Source organism: Cloeon dipterum, chromosome 1 (assembly GCF_949628265.1).
Source record: "Cloeon dipterum chromosome 1, ieCloDipt1.1, whole genome shotgun sequence".
NCBI classification, from domain to species: Eukaryota; Metazoa; Arthropoda; class Insecta; order Ephemeroptera; family Baetidae; genus Cloeon; species Cloeon dipterum.
Window position 1 is genome coordinate 34,753,895 of NC_088786.1, and position 12,641 is coordinate 34,766,535.

At 42.6% G+C, this 12,641-nt stretch overlaps 3 protein-coding genes across 4 annotated transcripts in view; 1 reads left to right on the top strand and 2 right to left on the bottom strand.

The window, feature by feature from the left end:
- LOC135935197 (F-box/LRR-repeat protein 15-like) overlaps positions 1 to 12,271 on the bottom strand; it is a 60,622-nt gene extending 48,351 nt beyond the window's left edge. Inside the window, exon 1 of the mRNA XM_065477346.1 lies at positions 12,261 to 12,271. The gene's annotated coding sequence lies outside the window, so the exon portion shown is untranslated. The remainder of the gene's footprint in view (positions 1 to 12,260) is intronic.
- LOC135947801 (cyclin-dependent kinase-like 2) lies at positions 352 to 6,598 on the top strand. 2 transcript variants are annotated; one of them, XM_065496741.1, is made up of 10 exons: positions 352 to 529; positions 1,404 to 1,533; positions 3,455 to 3,674; positions 3,731 to 3,937; positions 3,996 to 4,287; positions 4,342 to 4,566; positions 4,890 to 5,355; positions 5,750 to 6,024; positions 6,076 to 6,161; positions 6,216 to 6,598. In XM_065496741.1, exons 3-10 carry the CDS (start codon positions 3,507 to 3,509, stop codon positions 6,267 to 6,269), a joined length of 1,773 nt encoding a protein of 590 aa, XP_065352813.1. In that variant the 5' UTR covers positions 352 to 529; positions 1,404 to 1,533; positions 3,455 to 3,506; the 3' UTR covers positions 6,270 to 6,598. The 2 variants fall into 2 exon arrangements, with proteins under 2 accessions (XP_065352813.1, XP_065352812.1); XM_065496740.1 differs by lacking the exon at positions 1,404 to 1,533.
- On the bottom strand, positions 6,339 to 11,333 carry LOC135947802 (uncharacterized). Its single transcript, XM_065496742.1, has 4 exons — positions 11,029 to 11,333; positions 9,810 to 9,911; positions 7,016 to 7,141; positions 6,339 to 6,958 (listed from the first exon to the last, which is right to left on the bottom strand). The coding sequence occupies exons 2-4, from the start codon at positions 9,880 to 9,882 to the stop codon at positions 6,711 to 6,713; spliced, it is 447 nt and encodes a 148-aa protein (XP_065352814.1). The 5' UTR covers positions 9,883 to 9,911; positions 11,029 to 11,333; the 3' UTR covers positions 6,339 to 6,710.
- Positions 12,272 to 12,641: the final 370 nt, after the last annotated feature.

Below are 12,641 nucleotides of genomic sequence, written 5' to 3' on the forward strand. Positions count from 1 at the left end.
ATCTATGAGCTGTGTTTAATCGGGATACTCCCAAATAATTACCAAAATAAAGATCTGAATTATCTTGAGATAATCTCGTCTCCGTGTTTTATTTTTTTTTAATATCAAACAAAAATTCCTTTTCCTGAAACAGTATATTAACGGCACTGGCTCATGCTCACAACATAATTTACAATAAGGGTCGCCGGGGGAATAAAAAAATCCGGTGGTGTCCTCGCGGCGTCTCGCTATCTAGTTTGTTCTGCGGGGCGGCGGCGGTCGGCGCTGCAATTGTATTTTTACGCGTGCTTTTCTCGACCATCGCGTGACAGGCAGAAAGGGGTGGCATTCACGAGGGTAGTACCGGCGGTGGGGGCCGGGGTGCCGATCGATCCGCTCGCGCGCGCCGTGACTCGAGGGCCATGCCGCCGCGAGAAAAGCCAGAAGACGCTCGGCCAAGAACGCGTTGCAACTCGTCCGGTCTCGGAAGACAAAGAATCTGGACGCAGATGTGAGCCACGCTGCCATCGACGGCTGGACCACAATGGGGGTGAGCACCAATCGACTAAATTTTCATGAATATTTTCTCTTGAGCGTTTGGAAAGCGAAAGTGAATCCTTTGGATAATTTTTTTTAATATTTTCCTTGCAGTTTCTCTTTCTTAAAGTCAGGATATTTGTTGATTTTTCAGTCTTCGAATTAAATCGCTCAGGAAAATCGTTTGGTCGCCATATCAGGAAAGGGCGCAGTGCGTAACATAGGGAACAAATCCAAACAATGCAGTAAACACCCCTCTATTGACAGTTGTGACTAATTAAGTAACGAAATAATCAGCTCCAACCGGTGCAAATTCCTGACCTTCAATACCTTTCAGAGACATTGCAAAACGTTGCACAGCACTCACTTCCTCTTTCAATCGATACAACGGCGTTTATTTTATCCGGGAAACTGCTTTTGTAAGAAAACAATGCCTTATTGTGAGAGATCTGTATGATAAACGTGTCCTTGCGTGCCAAAAAGGTGCACTTTGTTCATGTAAATTTCGTCTCTTATCGGTCTGCATCTATTTCAAGAGAAGTGCACGATTTTGCGCCGAAATTCGTTCTAATCAGAGGAGCTTTTGAACTTTTCTCAAATTATCAAAATAAAATATCCGCATCCAAAATTTAACACAAATTAGAAAACTACAATTAAATAATTGAGGTTCTGCTTCACGTTTTGTATTTAACGGTTTTTATTAAAAAAATAAATAAAGCAATTGTGTTTATAGAAACTTAATTAAGTCAATTAACTTTAATTCATTCTTTTTCTGTACTGGCACAAATTCATAGAAAAATGTGAGGTGGATAGAAAGTATTTCTGAATTTCTGTTCCCTGTAAAAAAGTCAAAAAATTCCAACAGACATATTTCGGTTGTTTTACAGCGATGGCCCATTTCGATATAAACAGAGACAACATAAACAATCTACACCCTGATCTTCAAAATCTATAATTCCACCCGTAATATCGTTGAGCACGGTTCATTGACCATCTGATTGATTCGTCACCTTCCTGGTCAGTACTTTTCTATATTACAACTTCTGCCCCCCACACGGTAATTTCCTCGTTCGCCTATTTGCATTATATCTCGCATCTTGCGCGTTTCTTGTTGGTTGTGCGGGTCGACGACCCAACAACTGCCCACACGATAATTTGCCAGAAGACCTGCGCACCTGCAACAGTGACCACCGCGGTCACTCCTTCGCGTGTGTGCACAAAATTGTATGGAAGTAGGACTCCGCTTAATTAATGCATGGGTGGCATTTCGTGTCTAGGAAATTTCTCAGCCTCTTCTCGATCGAAAGTGGTCAAAAATGCATGGTTGAATTATGCGAGGATGGACGCTTCCTTAACACAAATGAATCGTTTTAGTTGGTTTCCAGGTTAGTAGGACTGGAGATGCGGCAAAGAGGGTTGAATTAATCATTTTATGGAATATTTTACTGCCATAAAACTGGAACGAAACGATCCATTGGTCAAATTTTTGATTTCGCAATCGTGATAATGATCTTGTAATTTGTAATCTGTAATTTTGAGATTATTTTAACGACGAAAATTCCAATGCACCCCCAAATTCACCCTATATTTGATTAAAAGGTGCCAACCAGAAAGTACTTCAGCTTTTAATTCTTCTATTCACAGCATTAAATAAATTTAATTGACAGCATATAAATATTTATCATGTTATGCGCATATGCAAGACTATTTTTTCTGATCCTTCGATCGTCATCCAGATGTGCGGAATGCCATTATTGTATTGATCTGCCGTTGGGCTCTTTAATAATTTCATTCAGACACGCAAAAAAGTTATCTTCATGTATCCGTATTCGCTTTTCCGCGGCCCTGCACATATTTCGGCAAATCAAGACGTTGGCGTGTGTGTGTGGCTGCATCGAAACGTGCGCGGCTAAAGGCTAAATCGAGCCTGCACAATAACAATACATACCCATTCAGATGTGCGCAACCAACAACGGAAGTGTGCCTTTTAAATTATTCACGCGCGCGGTTGACGTAAGTGCTTGGACGAAATGAGCATTATATAGCCGCACGAAGTCTGGTCAGTGGACTTGAGAGTGTTCAATACGGCTCAATATTTTATTTTTGGATGAGGTTTTCTCTAAAAATCCTACATCAAAAATGTAACTTTAAAAATAAGAGAAGAGTTATTCCTTCTTAAAATTGATGGTGAAATCAAGACTTATTTTATCATAAAATTCTAAATTCTAAATAGTGTCTTCCATCAATGGCGCTTGATTCCAAACAAATTTTCTTCTTTGTTCCACCCCTTCACGACTAAAAAGAGAGAGTTAATTGTGCACGCGACCAGCCTGATATACTTAATTTCAGAGAATGCTTCATCGCGACTGCACGACACATCATTATTTATTAAACACAGGGACGGTAACGCTTTCCACAAAACGCTGCGATTATTATGCAGGCCGGCACGACGAGCTGAGTCTTCTAATTATAGTTTCCTTTATATCGAAATTCAATTCTTATCAATTTACCTCAGAAAGATTTCCATTTAATCAAATTTAAAATGAACCTTTTTATCACGACTCACGAAAGTTGAATTCCTTATTGCTTTATGGCTTCCTTGGAAGAATTTCCGATGCAGACTTCCAGCCGGGCACGCGCGCTGAGCAGGTTGCATACTGCGCAAAAATTCAGGCGTGCCTACCATTGTTCTGCGTCTGACCTTTGCAAAAAAACCTCTTCGACAAATTTGGCTAAATAAAGCGACTTGTCGGTCTGCCACAGTTCAACTAGTTAGCTATATGCGATTGTAAAAACATCGTGACGCAAGAATCCAATAAAATCCACGACTGATCACGCGAAGATTCGTAATATGGCGTAGCTGCCACCCCCTTCTTGTGTCTGCGTCAAACCACATTTATTTAAAATATTATTAAAACTGTGCTTGGTATTTTCGCAGCTTTTTTAGGGGTGCGGGCCATGAGTGTCGGCGGAAGACGCGCTGCAGGAGCATGGAAAAGTACGAAACTCTCGGCGTAGTCGGCGAAGGCTCGTACGGCCTCGTGCTGAAATGTAGGCACCGGGAAAGCGGCCAGCTGGTGGCCATCAAGCGCTTCCTCGAAACCGAAGACGACTTGGCTGTCAGGAAAATGGCCCTCCGCGAAATCAGGATGCTCAAGGTGAATAAATCATAAAATATTTATAACGAATTGCATTTTCTGATTAATTAATTTAGAAATTGAGACACGAAAACTTGGTCAGCATGCTGGAGGTGTTCCGGAGAAAAAGACGGTTTTATTTAGTCTTTGAATTCATGGACCACACCCTGCTGGAGGAGCTGGAGGAACGCTCCTCCACGTCGTCTCCGGGACTGGGAGAGGCCACCGTCCGGAGACACGCGTTCCAGATCCTGCGAGGCCTCGACTTCTGCCACTCCAGCAGCGTGCGTGTACACCGCAATAATATTTTTCTTTAAATCGAATTCTGTTTGTATAATTCAGATCATCCATCGGGACGTGAAGCCGGAAAACGTGCTGGTGTCCAAGCTGGGCGTGGTGAAGCTGTGCGACTTCGGGTTCGCCCGAATGGTGGCCGCTCCTGGCGAGACGTACACCGACTACGTGGCGACCAGATGGTACCGGGCACCGGAGCTGCTCGTCGGCGACGCAAACTACGGCAAAGAGGTCGACGTGTGGGCGGTCGGCTGCCTGATGGCGGAAATGATGACTGGCAATCCGCTTTTCGCGGGCGACTCGGACATAGACCAATTATTTTTAATAACCAAAGCTTTAGGTACATTTCCACTACTTGATCATTTTGAAAATGATTTGATTTGCGAATCCCCAGGCAAACTGTCCAACAAACACCAGCACCTGATTTCTAGAAACCCCATGTTCAAAGGCATGCGAGTCGGCTCCGCGGTCACGCCGGCTAACCTGTACGAGATGTTTCCCACGTGGCCGCGGCTTTCGCTCGACTTCACCTCTGCCTGCCTCCGCTTGGACCCGAACAGCAGGCCGCCCACCGGCGAGCTGCTGCAGCACACCTATTTCACCCACGACGGATTTCCCGGTGCGTTAATTAAATTAAAAGAGACTATACTGAGCTGCAAAAAATAAATTCATGCTTTAAAAATACTTTTAAAACAAAAATTAATTTATTTTTCTCTTCATTTTACTTCATCGGTCTCCGCATGGATCTCCGCATGCCTTGTTGCTCTTCCTCGAGCGTTTTATTTTATATTTAAAAATGTTCTTAAATCGCGACGTGAAAAACAAATAATAATTTATTGTTTCCCTGTGCCGCTCGATATTAAATACACATTAAAAATAGCACAAATCTAAATAAAAGAAACCGAAATCATTGAAATCATAAATAATTTTCCTTGTTTTAAGGCGCCTTTCTGCCAGAACTGAAGGCGAGAATGCAGCAGGAATGCCAAAACAATCCGCTCTTGTCGCGTCGCTTCAGCAACACTGCCAACTCGGCGAGAAGCCGAGGGGAGGCGCCGCAACCCCCTCAGAGCGCCAGTGATCTCGATTCCCTGCTGCCCACGACCCTCATGTCCAGCCGACTGTCCGAAAACAACCGGCTTGGCAGCGGGCCGCGCAGGAAGCTACAAGAGCCCGCCGCCGAGAAGAGGGACAACCTTCGATCCAGGCGCGGCACCAGGGAGGAGGACATCATGAAGGTCGGCTCTCCACCGAGGACCTCTTCTCGCCTGCAGAGGACCCTGCAGCAGGAGTTGGCCGAGATTGTGCCCGCGTCGCCGGCAGGACACGACAATCACGCTTCCGGCAGCCACCTCTACGTTTTGCACCCGTCAATCAATAATCTCAGCTTTGGCAACATCAACGCTAGGTATTTTATTTTACAAAAAATTGAAATGGCTGGCGTAGAATAATTCCTGCAATTTTATTCGCCAGAAAATTGGTTTAAAAGTTTTAAATTCCCTTGCAGATTTTACCTGAAAAAAAAATTGTGTTTATGGACAAGAGGCATTTTAATTCAATTTCAAAAACATAATTAGGCTATGTAAATTAAGTTTTTTGCTAAATAGTGCTAATTTCTTTATGATAAATTGCCAAACTCCACAAAAAACTGTTTCAATCTCTCAGCCAATTGCAAAATAAGGCTTTTAATGCAAACAAACTCTCCTTTTAAATTAGAGGCTGCTAAAAATATTCCGTGATTATAAATTTTAGATAGATCTCAGTCTGAAAAGTAGCATTGCTGACGTTGAATCAAACTGAAGGTTCACAGACACGTCGTTCAACAAACGCTCACCGCTTGGCAACTCGACGCCGGGCTCGAACTCGAACAGCAGACACAAGGCCCCGCCTCTGATGCCCGCCGCGGCTAACAAGTCGCATTCGAAACGCATCGGCAGCATTTTGGGCGACAGCATGGACAGGCCCCTGGAGTCGCCGCCTCCGTCCACCCTCACGTGGGGGCGGCGACTCGCGCCTTTGAGACACCGAAGTCTCCTGCCCGCAGCAGACGACTTTTCTCTTCCAAATCTCCCCGGTGGTAAGAAATAGATTAAATATAAATTTTTCAGTGTTAAATTAAATTCCTCAGCTGTCGGCAGTCCGAATAAAATGCTGAAGAAACGGGAAAAGCTGGGGAATCTGGTGAACATTGAAAATTACGTACCTTCTAATACGGTAAGAATGCGGCGATGAAAAAAAAGGAAGATATTTGAATATCATATGTTTCAGGAAAAAGCGAGCAGCAAATCGAATTTGACACTGACTGACAAGGACATGAGCTAGCTGTTCATCTTCGGCTCCAGGAAGTCTTGGGGTCACAAATGATGGCAGCACACACACACACTAAATGGATTACGCGTCATTTTACATAATTTATTACTCGATGAGTATACCAGAATAAATTACAGTAAATGTGTTTGATAGTCGAGAAAGGGACGCCAGACACGACACGTCTCTTTTCCTGTGCCTTTTCTCAATATTCTTGTCTTAATTCACAAATTGATTGATATTGCCGAAATGCAGAGAGTGGACACACGCGTGCTACCTATATATATATATGTTCAACTGTCCTTGGAGAGTAAAATAAAATTTGAAATTATTTTGAACCACAATCGACTTTGGCCTGCTCCACATTCAACATCTCACCGTCACTCCCTGCGCATTTCTTTGACTGCCTCTCTTTCACAAAAGTACATAGTTCACTCTCGTGTTTACGAGGCCCATTCAGGCGGCGGCCCAGCGCATCAGCATCAGCACCCAAGTGATGAGCAGGCATGAAAGCGGCGTCGAAAGCTGAGCCGCCCCACTTTCGTGATCCTCGTCACCCTTGTAGGGTTCGTTGTTGCAGCCACTGGACTGGCACACCTCGCGGCACACATTGATCGACTCGCCGTTCGGACTCGACTGGTGGTCCATGCACTTGAGGCCCAGGTCGACGGGAACGCAGGCCCGAGTCAGCAGCGTCAAGTAGTCTGTAATTTATTTCATTGGAAAAATCGTATTATATTTTTAATATGAAGCACACGTACCGTCTTCAACGCGAGTCTCCTTAACAGTGATGCAGTATTTCATCTCTGAAGGGCACGCTTTCGGTGCAGGCGGCGACGACACGCATTCCAAAGAACTCACGGAATTGCACTGCACGCACTCCATGCCTGAAAAGAAGTGTTTGCCAACTTTCAGAGACGTTTTTATTGCACGGAAAATATGTACAGTAGGTATGTTTGATTAACGGCCAGAATATTGCTCATGCATTGAAGACAAGCTGTATATTTATTTTGGCATGATCAAGGGTGAACATCTGCGTGAGTTAATTTTTTATACATACGCGCGTATCAAAATCAGAGGCTGTAAAATTATGGTTTCGAAAATCCTATCAACTTGCTCTACTGGTAAATTTTCGCGTTGTCTTGAATTATCAACTCCGAAATCTGTATTAGATTACAGACACAAATTTCCCAAATTTCCTCTTTTCTGCAAATTGAAACACACATTTTCCTTGTGTGAGCTACAATTAAGTCGTAGAGATCCAAGTGTTTAAGATCTCGCAGATTACACCGGAGTTTTACACACACACCCGCGATGATCCACCAAACTTTGATAGAATAAGTCACGTTTTAATGCGAAACGGCTTCATATCTATACAATTTTCTGTGTGTTCAAAAACAAAAAGTACCAATGTTGAAGTAAAACAAAAGACTGAAGTTAATTTTGTGATATGAGAATTAGCTTCACTCTCCGAGCTATGAAAGCAGTCTCAAGCTAGCCAGATTAAGTTAAAAAAGTACATTACACCAGCGGGGGCCAGATGTGCGGTAAAATTTGTTTCCCCTGCGCAGATCCAAGATGGCGTCTGAGTTTGGAAACAAAAAGCTCTCTTTGGATTGCCGTACGAGTGTCAAGAGTTTGTTTTTACGATCCAAAAGACAAAATTAGTACAAATAATGCAAATTATGTCACAATATTAACGAAAACTTGGATCTTCTCGCGCATTTTCACGCGACCGTTTTTTCGCGCCACACTCCACCGAACGCCATATCTGCGCGTCGCATGAATCTGGACCCCGCTGCATTGCACTTTCCGTGTTAACCATAATTAAATTGTGATATTGACACCTTAAAAATTTGGGTGATTAGGCATCTTAAAACAATAAGATTTTTTTTAAAAATCACTTTCTTAAAATTTTTTTGGTTCCAAACCTGTTGCGAAATTTATCTCGGTGGGAATTAAATTGAATAATGTCCAAGTCCAGTCAAATATTCTACAGAAATATCCGGGAAATTTATTTAAAAAAAAAACCTATTAATCAAATAATGGCATATATTTGTTACCAAGCTAATTTACAATCGCCATTCGCGCGTTCAGTGAGAAACGATACGGACGCAAATGATGGGATCGTATTCTATTTGATGCGTCAAGGTCGGCCCGAGTATTATGCAGATGCACCCGCGTGCTTAAAGAGCTAGCGAATACAATACACAATGCGATCGCGACTCAGTGCGGCGGGCACATGCTGAATAATTGGTCAGCAGCTGTGTGCCGGCGGATTAGAGGCGGCTGGCTTGCCGACTCGAGTGGCCGCGGCGGCTCTTGAGCCCGCGCCCGCATGCATACGCAGCATCGAGTCGAATCTCTGGCGAGGACACAATATCTCCTTGATACGTAAAATGTGCGCTCATCAAGCAATAATAATAATAACAACGAGATCGAGTCTCGCACGCAGCAGCAGCAGCACACGACTCTTAACAAGCGGCGGCGGTGTCCCCTCCTGGGGCACGGCTTTCATCATCACAGGACATTGCCTTAATTGACGAGCCCATTTTTGAACTCAACTCATGGGTGTATGTGCGCGCGAAATGAGAGTGACTTTTGGGCGCTCGCCCTGCTCCTGCCTGGCCCCCATCCATACGCAGTTAGCTAACTTTGTCCTTTCAATTTTGCACCGACTGCCGAGTTGTGCTGACGTAAATGCGTTTCATAATTTGGAAAATACAAAATTTTCGCCCTCTTATAAATCACGGGAAGAAATTGTTTATTTTAAATTTATCTTTTCAAATTTTTGATTTGGAAAGGAATTTGTTGAGCCAAATTGCTGCCCTATTAGCTCGCTCTATTGGTAAATGTTATTATTATTAAATTCAACTCCTAAATTCAAAAAGAACGACCACATCCAAATAAGATTGCAGACAAAAATTTCCTTTTCTGTGAATTGAGACACAGATTTTCCTTGCGTGAGCTACAATTACTCGTTGGCTCGCATTAAGACATTCTCAGGAGTGTCTGTCAAAGAAATGGGAGATATTTGAGCAGTTCGGGGAATCTACCCGATGTAAGAGATGGCAAAAAGTGGTTAGTTTAGTGACTGGATATGCTTCAACGGGCTTGAAGGCGCACCGGCGCCGACTGGTTTGCTTTCCAGCAGCTTTATGGACAAATGTCTGGAGTTTCAATTAAAGACCTCGATGCAAGACGGCGAAAAGATGGACACATTGGGCCCTGCGGCCACTTGGGCCATTCAGGCACCATGTTATTGGGACCTGGGACCCAGTGAGCTCATAGGTTCTAAAAAAAGAAAGTGAAATGTCTTGCTATGAAACTTTAGGTAAATTTGGAAGAAATAAAAATTAATTTGTACAGTTTACTCTGATTGTATCGCTTGGAACAAATCGATGAACTCCACTTAAGTGCACGAACACAATTTCTTTAAAAATATATATATATATATATCTCCTTTAGAGGGCCAACAGCCATCCATAATTGTTCATGTAGAATTAAATCAAAAGAAGCAAAAAAATTTGGGGTTGGCGAAATTTTAGCACTCACCTGCAGCGGGGCTGACTAGAAGAAGAGATAAAACCAAGGCAGCGGCCAGCACAACGTTCAGTCTGCCCTCCATCCTCTCGGCTCGCAATCAGAACATATTTTCTGTAATTGTAACATGGCAGACAACGCCCAGAGGGTTAGCATTAGGCAAATTGCACTTGCCTAGTCGAGCGGGAGGAAAAATACATCACGCGCCAAATTGGGCCATCAGAAATAAAAGGCCTGCTTGTACTTGGCGGCCGTTAATTTCGATAAAAATAATCCTCGCCGCATTAGTAAAAATCATTTTGTTTTATTTTTAGCTCGGACTGAAGGACACAGAACCGTTTTTGTCTGTTACAATAGATATTAGGACTGTCTATCTCTCTCTCTCTCTCTCAGTCGCTTGGCTTATTCCAATTTGGGTGACAACGATCCATTAGTTCTCTTTTGTTTCCTTCGCTGCTTATTCCTCTGAAAGCTTGCATCGCTGAGTGAGACACACGAAGGGGAATGTCAAGGAAAAAAGTCGGAGCAAGCAGCGAGGACTCGTCGAGAGAAAAAAAACATTGGCACTGGTTTAGTCTCGCGGCTCGCGATGCCCAGTCGTCTACGCGAATATTTTCAGACTCTCGCCTCACCGGGATCAAATTTTTTACTGCAGCAAATTGAGAGTGAATCGTAATTTAATTGATTTGTTGGATTTAAAATTGTATAAAGAATGAATAAAAAAGTAGTGCTTTAATTGACTTTAAAACAATATGAATTCATTCCCTAGAAATGCTGGTTTATGAAGCCGGAAAACTTTGTGAACTCGGTTGCATGACTTTTATTCCATATTGATTTTACTGCGCAAAAACAATTATGCAATCTGGAGAACTTCCAAAAGTTCTAGGAAATGAAACATGCAGCGTGGAATGAAAATTTATGATACCCCGTCATTGTTGCTCTCATAATTCCATTCGGACCATAAAGAGTGAAGCACAGATAGTTAATTGTCCGTGGGTCAAAGGGCACCAGAGTTATAATATCCCCTATGCAAAACCTATTCAATCCCAAGAAATTCGATCTTCGTGAAATTCTAGACTCAAAATTAATGCCGCACCAACTGAATAAAAATTAATATTATTAATAGACGCAGGATAAATACATTAATTTTTAAAATTGTTTGAAGTTTACAGAAATCTAATCATATAAATTAATTATAATGGATTTTAGTAGATCAAACGGAGAGACTCACACCTAAAATATCCAAGAAAGTGGGACCGTGGAATCCACGTGTCGATGATGGGTCGTCGTCTTGTCTTTTCCCCGGAGGAGTTTCAAAGTCCGAAGCAGCGGTCAGTGGCACGCACACAAAAAGCGAAGTCGGACCGGACCGACTTGTGGGCAGCGGCTGCGAACACTGGAGCACGGCTGGATGGTTGGGAGCAGAAGATGATGCAAAACGTATAATCTACGTGAGGCGCAGCGCGCGGGAGAACATCCGCTGCTGCGCGCTCCGCTGCCACACACACGCCGATCAACTGACGGCTAGTTTAGTTGGAACTCGGCGCGAGCAAGGCATCCCCTCGTGTCTGAGGCCAAAATAAAGTCGGCACAGGAAAACGTTTTTCTCTTTTTTCTCTCACTCGCAGCGATCAGAGTAATGACCGTCCTTTGTACGGATTCTCACTTGATCAATTCCCGGCGCCGACGACAGCTTCGGGATTGTTTTAAAGAAGAAATTATTACAGTCAATAACTTTACAATCGAGATCGTTTATTTTATTTCTTCAGTACGACTTGAAAAATGAGTTCTTATAAAAATTATAGCTATATAGTAAGTGCAAATTTCAATTGACCAGTTGCATAAACCCTTAGATTTTGAAGCCGCCAACAGATGGCGCAACCACAGACTTTCTTAAAAATTTTGTTTTAAGCGGTTTTAAGGCATTTCCGCTTCGTTTTCAGACTCAATCTAGCTATTATGCTTTTTTGAATTAATTTGCTTTTTTTGACGTGCTGAAAACCAAAATCGGTTCAGCCATTCGCCGTAGAAACGTTGGAAAAGATTTTTTTTATTTCAAAAAATAGTTTTTCACGATTCTACGTTGATTGAATTAACCGATTTTGGTTTTCAGAACGTCAAAAATTAGCAAATTAATTGAAGAATGCACGGTAGCTAGATTGAGTCTGAAATCGCAGCGAAAGTGCCTTAAAATCAAAAATCTATGGTGGCGCCATCTGTTGGTGGCTTCGAACACTTAGGGTTTATGCAACTGGTGAATTATCTGATTATTTATTCTTTGTTTAAAAATTTACACATAAACAAAGGGCCTAGAAAAGAGGCCAAGTTGGGAATTGGTGCCTGGACAAATCAGATTGGCCCTGGGGTCGACTCCGAAGGGGAGTTCAGGGCGCCGGGCCTCACTGCAATCTTAATCGCACACAGCCACTACTCACCAGGAGCCGCGAGGTCTATTCGACTGATCAAAATGATGGTCATGCCATAAACTTCTACTGATTTTCTCAAAAATTTCTTAAAAGCATGGTGAGAAACCGGGCATTAGCAGGGTTGCGTTTTCTTACCATCCAGTTTTTTTCACCACTGGTTTTTAACGGTTTTTACCAATTATTCTTGCGCAAGAATTGCAAGAAATGAATTTATTCCATTTTTCTTCTATGAAAATCTAAAATTTTGGTCGGAGTGCTCAAAATATTTTCCACTGTGCAGATATTTTCTTTTAAATTGCCATTTTACTGCCTCAATTTCTCTAAAAAATTATCTCTGACAATTTTTCAAGTGAGGTTATAGGTTAATAATGAAAAAATCATGAAAATAATTGAAAAACAGGTGAAAACATTGCCTGCA

Coding starts and splice junctions, on each gene's coding strand:
- LOC135947801 (XM_065496741.1), top strand. CDS start 3,507: ATGGAAAAGTACGAAACTCTCGGCGTAGTCGGCGAAGGCTCGTACGGC. Junction 6,025..6,075: donor TCTTCCAAATCTCCCCGGTG/GTAAGAAATAGA, acceptor TAAATTCCTCAG/CTGTCGGCAGTCCGAATAAA. Junction 6,162..6,215: donor ATTACGTACCTTCTAATACG/GTAAGAATGCGG, acceptor CATATGTTTCAG/GAAAAAGCGAGCAGCAAATC.
- LOC135947802 (XM_065496742.1), bottom strand. CDS start 9,882: ATGGAGGGCAGACTGAACGTTGTGCTGGCCGCTGCCTTGGTTTTATCT. Junction 7,142..9,809: donor TCTAGTCAGCCCCGCTGCAG/GTGAGTGCTAAA, acceptor ACTTCTTTTCAG/GCATGGAGTGCGTGCAGTGC. Junction 6,959..7,015: donor GGAGACTCGCGTTGAAGACG/GTACGTGTGCTT, acceptor AATAAATTACAG/ACTACTTGACGCTGCTGACT.